At 45.4% G+C, this 9,813-nt stretch overlaps 1 protein-coding gene across 1 annotated transcript in view; it reads right to left on the reverse strand.

Moving 5' to 3' along the window:
• LOC136945273 (uridine-cytidine kinase-like 1) overlaps positions 1-5,820 on the reverse strand; it is a 6,298-nt gene extending 478 nt beyond the window's left edge. The window contains exons 1-4 of the mRNA XM_067239019.1: positions 5,164-5,820; positions 2,246-2,439; positions 1,370-1,476; positions 5-175 (exon numbers count right to left, since the gene is read on the reverse strand). Coding sequence (XP_067095120.1) covers positions 5-175; positions 1,370-1,476; positions 2,246-2,439; positions 5,164-5,231 — 540 coding nt within the window. The 5' untranslated portion in view covers positions 5,232-5,820. The remainder of the gene's footprint in view (positions 1-4; positions 176-1,369; positions 1,477-2,245; positions 2,440-5,163) is intronic.
• Positions 5,821-9,813: the final 3,993 nt, after the last annotated feature.

Genomic DNA, 9,813 nt, shown 5'->3' on the forward strand with positions numbered 1-9,813 from the left:
TCACCCACTCCTTCTGCCGTCCGTGTGTGGTGAAGTCATACACAGGGATCTTGACACTTTTGCCCAGTTTGAGTTTGCGCAGGGTGTGTGTAAGCAGACCAAAGTCAAACGCATCAGGGTGGTCAAAGTTATAATTATTACTGGCCGCCAGAATCTGCTCTTCAGGAGACAGAACCTGGAATGAACACAGCATCAAACTGGTGTTAATATATTTCATGGCCTATTTTATTATCAGTTAAGAAAAAAACGAATTAGCTATCAAGGTTGCATCAGGTATCAAAACAAAAACCTGTGACTGAGGATGATGTTTCTTGTACATACATCACATGTTGGTGCATATGCATATGCACACACACACATCCATGGTGGAGTGCCACTGAAGTTCAACTAAATTTAGGATGCAAGAGAACATTGTGACCCCCTCTGAGGTCTGTGCCAGAGTGGTGTGAATGTGAGAGTGTGTGTGAGGACGTGTGTGTATGAGTGTGTGTTTGTGTCACTATGTTTGTGTGTGCCATCATAACTCCAGCCTTAGCATTTGGCACTCTCTGTGAAAGCCCACCCCCTTTCCATCGAACCAATGGGGAGCTCTCTTCTATAGTAGTGAGAAATTCAACCAGTCCCCTTCCTCCTTCAGAGCAGAGGGAAGGGGTGCAGGGTACAGAACGACACCTACATGTCCTCACGTCTACATGTCTGTCTGCAGACTAGTGATCCACAACTAGACACAACTACTTTAACTTTTACCCATGATTGACAACAGATCTTCTTCTTCCACGGTTGAAATGAATCAAGAAACTTTTGAATGGTAGACACTAGGGTATAAGGATCTCTAAAGTATCTTGATGTCAAGGCACGATGTCAAGGCATGTTCAGCTGGCACTAGTTGATTGGCATGTTGTGAATGGTCAATGGGATACCCATCCCCTTTGTGCTCTGACCTCTCAACTGCCTCTGCTGTGACTGTGTTACATTAGAGAGACAAGCTTGTGTTGGTGATCTCTCCCTTTCACTCTCTTTCTTAGCAACTCTACTTTATCAGACTTCTCTTGCTCCCCTCTCCTCTCTTTGTCTTCTACCCCAGAGGTCTTCATTGAATCCCATTTTTCAGTTTCTTTTTCACTTACTATGTCCTTCTGTCTGTCTGTCTCTCTCTCTCTGTAGCAATGTACCAATAACTCATTAATATTCTGAGAAAGAGATTATCTGTCACCCGCACACCTGCAGTAAATATTAAGATCACATTCACACAAAGCAATCCATGTGCTCACATCATACTGTACATGCACACAAACTCACATATTTATGAAAACATGTGCATGGATATCCATACACACACACACACACACACACACACACACACACACACCTTATAGAAGGAGTCCATGGAGAGCAGGACCACCCACGGGACGTCCAGAGCCTCGATGATCTTCCTGGCCACAGTGGTCTTCCCCGAGGCACTGCCCCCACACAGGCCTGCAACACGGAGACGACACAACACGCTCACACTGTGTTGTACCTGTTGTACTACACCTATACAACAGCAGAAGGGGGTTGTAGACCAGAGGTTTGCAAACATTCTGGTTTGTGGACAACTCCGGACCTTTGTCCTGTGGGAACTACGTGGTTAGGTAAAACATTAATAATATAGCATACTGTTTCTAGTCTCCTTTATTTTGATCTGCACAGCAAACGTCTCAGTTCTCTGCTTGTTTAAGGGCATATCTGGCTAATTACTGGGCTCTCCTTACAAGCACACCAACTGCTCTTTCATTGTCTGTATAAAAAATGATATGTGGGCTGGCCAACATAAGGCAACAACAGACTTTTACAGTGTCTAACACTGTTGGACAGACTTCCATGTTAGATAGCAGAGTCACCCCCTCTAACGCAGAGTTCCTGCTGAGCCCAGTAAAACCCACCACAGGCTGAACTGCCATAGTGATCCAAGATGGCTTCCTGTCACTAATCATTAGCCTGGCGGGCACTCCCAACACATTCATCACACTTATCATTTGGCAGATATAAGTCTTGGCAGCAACTTTGACTTTAATCATGAACATAAACTTGCACAGACACGTAAACTGAAAAAAGTGCCTCAGTCACGTGCATGTGGCAGATAGATATATCAGAACCGAGTAAGACTTTGTACCTGGGACTCAACAACAATCCAAGTCTACCTCATGAGGGAACATCAGAAGTGGTGTGTGTGTGGTACACACTCCTCCTGTTCTGACTTTCATACCAATGACGAAGGCCTCTTTGGACTGGGTCCCATGTTCGTTGTACCAGGGCGGGCGTCCGGCCGTGTAGATGGTCCGTTTGGACGTGCGCAGGAGGGGCGGCTCCGACTTGCACTGGCTGGTGGTCCGTTTCCGTGGTGACAAGCCCATGTTGATTGGCGGGAGGAGACGGTCCAGAGAGCCATCTCCCCCCCCACTGTAGAACAGAAAACACAACAATAACCACACTGTCACCTTCCCACAAATTCAAGGATTTTTTTTAGAAGGAAACATATTTTTATGTTACTCGGAGGTGCTGAATAGGATGTGTTGAAACAGGGACAGAAAAGACTGATTGATGGCTGCTCGTTTCATAACATATTTCAAGCCACATACCAACCCAAGGATCAGGCCAGATCCATTAAGGGTATGACAATAACAAGGCATTTTCAAAACCATTTAGTGATCAGGATCAAAAAATCCACAATGATTCACATTGTCAACAGACACAACCTAGGTAGGCTCTCCTGCCAAAGTAAATTCCTTGTCTGTGCAAACTTTCATGGCGAATAAAAACCGGAAAATCGGATTCTGATTCTTGTTAAACACAACCTGTCATTCAAACGGTTTCTGAACAGGTCCAGCAACATCTGAGTCAACAGAAAATAGTTTTACAAAAACATAGTAACGATGAGTCAGTCTTCACTGTGCACTGCTGTTCCCACGAGTCTCTATCTAGGGCCCTGACTCAAGTTCATCATGGAGCATCCAGATGTGCCGGTACACCATCACCCTGGTTGTGTAAATGTGACAGGCCCACAGAGTCCACAGCCTGCTGAACCTCCCTGGGGGTGGGGCAGGGTCCAGGTGTGGGGCTCACTGCTGAGGTTAGGAGCTTGTTGGTGAGACCCCCTGCCGAGCACAGCCTCTCCAGGTGGGGAGGAGTGGGAGAGATGTGGACAGGAATGTCCCTTTGACAAGCTGCAGTGAGGACATTCAAAACCGCTGGTCACAGGTGTTAGGCTGCAGAGTGGTGACAGGGAGCACAACAAGACATGCCACTGTGCCGCTGGGGATTTGCCTAATCATTTGGTACTATTCAAACTAACCTCACCAGCCATGGCCAGCCTTCACCCGCTCCTCACCAACACCTGAGACAGCAGCTCGGAGAGGCCTGCAGGCTTATCCAAAGCAGCTTTTGACCAACAGGTGAAAAAGTATTCACATTCTGAGACACATCCAAGCCTCCATTTCACCAGTGCACTGGTTAAGCCAGTTTCTTTGGTTTGACAGTGTTGGACTGAAACCTTGGTTGTTGTTATTGTAGAGTGTAAGTGTGAAGGTTTGTGTCCTTCTCAGGGGCCTGGGCCTCTGGCCTCCTAGTGGCACACTAACCCAGAGGAAGGACATTAAGATTCAGCAGCAGTGAGGATTTCATTAACATTCGATTTGGAGTCCACCACCAACTATGGGAGTCAGGTGGCTGAGCGGTGAGGGAATCGGGCTAGTAATCCGAAGGTTGCCAGTTCAATTCCCGGTCAAGCCAACTGACGTTGTGTCCTTGGGCAAGGCACTTCACCCTACTTGCCTCGGGGGAATGTCCCTGTACTTACTGTAAGTCGCTCTGGATAAGAGCGTCTGCTAAAAAAAAAAAATGACTAAAATGACTAACTCCATGAACACAAAGACGGACAAACCATAGTTGGAAATTCTGTCCTTAAAACTATTTTACAAGGAAAAATACCCTACCCTCACATTCTCCACATTAAGAGTAGAACCTCTTCAGATATCTGCATTACTCCAGCAGTTAGAGAGAACACCGACACCTACTAGAGCAAGCGTGAGATCCACACCTCTCCCTTGGAGGACCGCAGAATGCTAGAAGCCATTTCTGCGCTAGACAGGCAATTCCCGTAGGGTATAGTTTGCGTGTAGTCCAGCTGGTATCTAGGGGCACGACTGTGAGAAAACAGCCTCTTTCTTCCTTCACTGTCTCTGTGGCTCCAGTGTGCTTACATCATTGCTGTTGGCCTCTTACTCCAGGAAGAACAGCTGGGGTTAAAGGTGACAAGCAAACATTATCCTGGGTGTGTGTTATCTTATCTGACTTGGCCCACCTGGGAAGAAGCAGAGAGCATTGGGGAGAACGGCAGAAAGGACACACAGAGAACCTTCAGAGAACATTACACTCGAGCTGGGTTATCAGTCAAAGTCAAACTGGGTGCAATAAAGGATTAGCCTACACTACACTGGTTTGACTGTGAACCCTGTCCTCGATCCATGGTTCCGATACCCAAAGGTTTCCTAAAACATTCCTAACTACTAGAGCTTTGTGGTGGACTGTATGTGTGTCATCTCCACTTGTCAAGTTCACGGTACATAGGCAGAGAAGAGCAGACGGAGAAAAAACGTTTTCTGGAACAGTCTCAGGAGCTATTCAGGCCCCTAGGCAGCTGGGGAGGAGTGATAATAATAACAGCTAGTGGGATACAGGCAACACAACATACTAACCCGAATGGACTCCACACGCAGACACACAAACTTTGTATAGTCACACTTTAAATCTCTGTGATGGCTGAGCTGTACTTTCATGGACAAGATAGGCAAAACACACAAACCAAATGCACTCATACATAAATACCAAAAGGACTACGCTTACAGTAGCCGAACAACCCTGCTGGGTCCTGTTGGGTCCACACCAACTCACAACAGACTCCGGCCCCCGTCAGTGTAGGACAGACACACAGACTGACAGACGAGTGTCAGAAAGACCGACTGATGACAAGGACTCCCCGGGCACTATCACTCTCTATCCCCATCACAACAGTGCCCAGGTCACCTGAGGCTATAAGGCTCCATGAATACAGAGCCAAAGCGAAAGCAGGTAAACAAAAGAGAGAGATAAACGCGACACCATCTGAGGGGAGCATGTGTGTCTTACCTGCCGTCTGACCTGAGGGTCCAGCAGCCTGATATCCTGGCTCCACAGTAAGCTGGCAGAGTGTTCATGATCAAAGTAGGCACCACGCTCCGACTAGCAAAGGTTGACTCACAGCTCAGTTCTGGGTGTTACTAGCAGGGCTGTCACTAAGCACAGGCTACACAAACACGCTCCCTCACACACACACACACACACTAGCTAGGTTTAACTGCCCCCTGGCAAAACTTGTTCACAGAGAGAGAGAGAGAGAGAGAGAGAGAGAGAGAGAGAGAGAGAGAGAGAGAGAGAGAGAGAGAGAGACAGAGAGGGAAAAAGAAACTGAGGGGAGAAACGAAACTATGCTTTTAACTTTAGATCCACTTTGCTTTCTATTGAGCCAGAGAGAGAGGAAACTGTCGCAGGAGAGAGAGAGCATTAGGAGTGGAAAAGCAGTGAAGCCTTTCCCTCCTTCTCTCTCTCCCTCTCGCTCCCTCCCTCTCCCTCTCTCCCCCCGCCCCTCAGCCTTCTGGCCAACAAACGTAAGAGGATAACCTATCCTCCAGATTATGTTCGTTAGGTGGTATTAATAGCTGCAGGTTAGAGAGACCTCCCCTCTTCAGAAAAACACAGACACACACAGTTCTCCTGGCCCCGCTAACCAACTGGTCATCTGTTCCTGACAGTCACTGTACACGACTCTCCACTAGGGATGGAGGGAGTGCAGTGAAGAGAGACGGACAGCGAGAGCAGACAGAGACAGACATCGGAGCAGAGAAGGAACCTTGTGAACGGTCCGCTGCTGAACTGTACGAGTCAACAGCAGACAAGCAGCGCGCAAGTGGAGGAGCGGAGGAGACTGAAAAAGGGAGGGAAGGGAAAGGAGGGAGGGGGCAGAAGGAAAACGCACTAGTCCCCAGAGGGTAGTCGCTGTGTCTCTACGTGCCTGACACCCGAGTCTGGGGACAGCTGCATGAGCAGTGCAGGCACACACAGTTTTTCACTGGCATGGACACACATAAACAAACCAACGCACAAACAAAAAGGAGACAAAGCTGCCCCGCTTGATCACGCAGAGCCACACGGCTCCCCCTCCCTCACCCAGCACACTGACTGGGGAATAAACAGCATGATGAAACTCTACACTCCGCCTGCCCCTTCGTCAGCCGACAGAGTGAGGCGTGGCCTTGCAGACACACACACACACCCACACACAAGCAGCACACGCACACATCTGCACACCTACACAAGCACAAACACACCTGTGTGCACACACACACACACACAACCACAGACGCGCACACAAACACGCACGCACACACACATCATACATTCTTGAGAGCATACACACGCTCAAGTGTGTTTACACTAGTGGTGGGCCGTTATCAGCGTTAACGCGCTGCGTTAACGTGAGACTCTTATCGGGCCATAAAATATATATCGCCGTTAATCTATTCTCAAAGTTGGGTTGGGTGCTGGGTCTATACTACGCAAGCTATGATGACTTTCACCTTGATATTTTAGCGCGGATGTATGCGGAATTGCACTGTAGGGGGCCAGAACGAGTCTTCGAACCTGTGTGTATGCCTTGTGTATGAAATTATTACATCAAACGTGACGTGCTAACATGGATGCAGCTATGAAGCCGCCTGGTTTGCTTCAGGGAAAATTAATTTTTAAGAAGCTTCCCAATGGAAACCTCGACAAGACTAAGGTTGTTTGCACCTTGTGCTATGCGGAATTAGTTTACTGTAGGAGTTCTTCCAGTCTCAAATACCACCTAAACGCAAAGCATCCCTTAGCTAATGCGGAAGATGCCGGGCCAAGCACTGATGTAGCGCAGGGGAAGAGTCGTCGTCAAACTACGATGTTTGAGTGCAACTGAGGCAAGCCCGTCAGCACAGCTCTATGAGTCAAGCTAACTAATCTAATAAACAGCTAATAAACACAAGTACATCTTATTGAACAAAATTTCTTTTCATCACCAATTATCACAGTAGAACTGTTTTCTCAAGCAGTTTGTGATGCATTTTGGAAACAGGAGATGAGCTCCTGGTCTAATGCGCCACCTGGCTTGAGAAACCCGTTCTCAAAGACTTACTTTTAGTCATTATTTGGGTAGCACACATATTCTGAATGCCTTCGGCAGAATTCAAATGAGCCATTTTAATCTAGATTAATCTAGATTAATGCCAAGATTACAGTGAGATTAATCTAGATTAAAATTAATCTATGCCCACCACTAGTTTACACACAGGCATAATTCTGCACACACTGTACTCATACACACACACACACACACACACACACTCAAGAGACTCTCTGGCGAGAGACCAACCATCAGGATTCCTATTGGTTGTCTTTGTAGCAAAAACAAACTAGTGAAGTATTTGTGTCGTTGCTATGCCGATTGACTAAGAGCTGCATTTTTGTCTATAGCAACACTGAGTGTCCCGTAATCCCAGCGGAAGCTGCAGTAATTTCGAGGGTTGAATGAGTAAAGGATTGTTGGCTTTTCATGGGACTATTGAATGAAATAGACATTCAATACTCCTAGATACTGTGACAACACTAAGCAAAGACAGGACATCCTTCAGGCAAAATAGACAGTATATTGGTACAAAGAAGCAGCAGCTATTGTTAAATTAATTTGCAGTAGCTAGCTAGATAAACATCTTCATGAAATTGATTACTATGTGAAAATACACAGGCCTAGAGGAAACCAAAATCCCCCCTTCTGAAATGGTTGACCCCCTGAAAGGGGTCAACCATTTCAGTAGGGGGGATTTTCAGTAGGGTCACAGTCCTGGTCCCTCCTGTAGGCCTACTAAGAACTAGGAGTTAGTTATGTAACCTCACATGTGAACCCTGGAGCTCAGCAGCTGTGCTCACTAACCAGGTTTCCAAACATATTAGTCTCAAAATAGAACATACATTTATGTTTCTTGAGAACATTTTTATACGTAAAAGATTTAAATTAGATAGTGATGAAATATACAACTATGTGTTCTACTTTTATTACATTAAATCCTCAACAGTTATGTTGAAGTCCTAGTAATCCTTGTACATTTATCTGCTCCCATTAAGTAATGGGAGCACAGCTACTGAACCTGCCTATGTAGTAACACCCTCTTGTGGTTTAGAGAGGGATCAGACAGAGGCCCTGTAGACTCCACTCAGCACAAGTGAAACTGTTTGTTCACATGGTGATCCTCTCCAGTGTTTCATGTGTGATGATTTGTATTCAGATTGTAATAAACACATGGGTGCCGTCCTGCAACAGTAGTGATAAGGGTTCACCAATTGCAAAGATTTCAGAAAGCAGGCATGTATTGTCTAAAATGCATCGCCTCTTTAAATCTACTGTAGCCTATATGGTTAAGAAATATGTGAGTAATGTCATTTTTAAGCTTGAGATTCATAATTAAGAGGTCTGTTTTCATGAACACACAGAGACAAATCAGTAGCCTACTTTTCAAGACAGGGCTGTGGTATTCAAGAGCCCATAAAGTAGTAGCACTTTATTTCACTAGGTTAATAACATACTGAGGTATATTGTTATAAAACCACATAATTATTTATAAATTTTTAAATACGACTGTACCGATGTAGTTACAGTCATATAGTCTATGGTTACAGTACATTATGTCATGGTCGATATTCTTTTGCCTTTATCTTTCTGCTGTCTTTCTGCTTATCTTTCTCCATGTTTGGGGAAATATTGGAGTGTTTATGTGCCATGATCAAGTTTGAGAGATCTTTAGATATGAATGTTCGACCCCACCTCCAAAAAAAAGAATTTCTTACTAACGTATACAAAGAACGAAGTATGCCTATGATAACCAGCAGTGATCGACAAGCATAGTGAATTATTTTGTGCTGCTTAAATACATCTATTCACTTGTCGCCATTATTCACAACGGTCACAATGTCAGCACTAAGGCCTACATTTTCAGGTTTTATTTGTCTGTTCTGGACAACTGCTTCTAACTTCCTAGCTTCCATTACAGTTACGCGATGCTTCATGAACTCACTGGACATGCTCCCCATGAGGACGTGTTGCGCGTCAGGTCGAACGATTCTCCAAAGATGCTATCACTAAACCTACAGTAAAAGGGCTTTACATTTTTCAGTAGTTTGCTTGAACATTATTTAGGTCTTAAAGCCTGATACATTTACCTGTTTGACTGTGAGGAAGCTTTCTCTTCGTACTCCATCTTTGAGACCCTTCCTTCTCTGCACACGGTAGACATTGTTCCCCTACTTGACAATCAGCTGTTCATGGAGGAGCGACACCCAATGCACTATGGGTCTTGTAGTAATATAGTATCCTGTAACAGCTATGAGTTGTTCTGGAACTGCCCAAATGCGGACTTCGCGGCCCATAATGCCCGATCTGTACGCATATTCATATATGGTTACACTCAACACAGCGTTCATGATGTCATGCATTCCAGACACTAGCCACGTGTAAATGGCAAATACGCATAGTCATAAACCCTTAGAAGGAAGCATGATAAACTGACAAATGTACTTTTGCCTATTTATTTTCAATGGGGTTATCGTTATTACTGTCCATAGTTACCCCCACGTAATACTATGGGTAATATCTATCTAGTCTATTTGTCATGAATGAAAGCATTTGCCTGTAAATTAGGTTCAGCTTATAACTAT

The sequence above is a fragment of the Osmerus mordax genome, chromosome 7, assembly GCF_038355195.1.
Source record: "Osmerus mordax isolate fOsmMor3 chromosome 7, fOsmMor3.pri, whole genome shotgun sequence".
Taxonomy (NCBI): Eukaryota; Metazoa; Chordata; class Actinopteri; order Osmeriformes; family Osmeridae; genus Osmerus; species Osmerus mordax.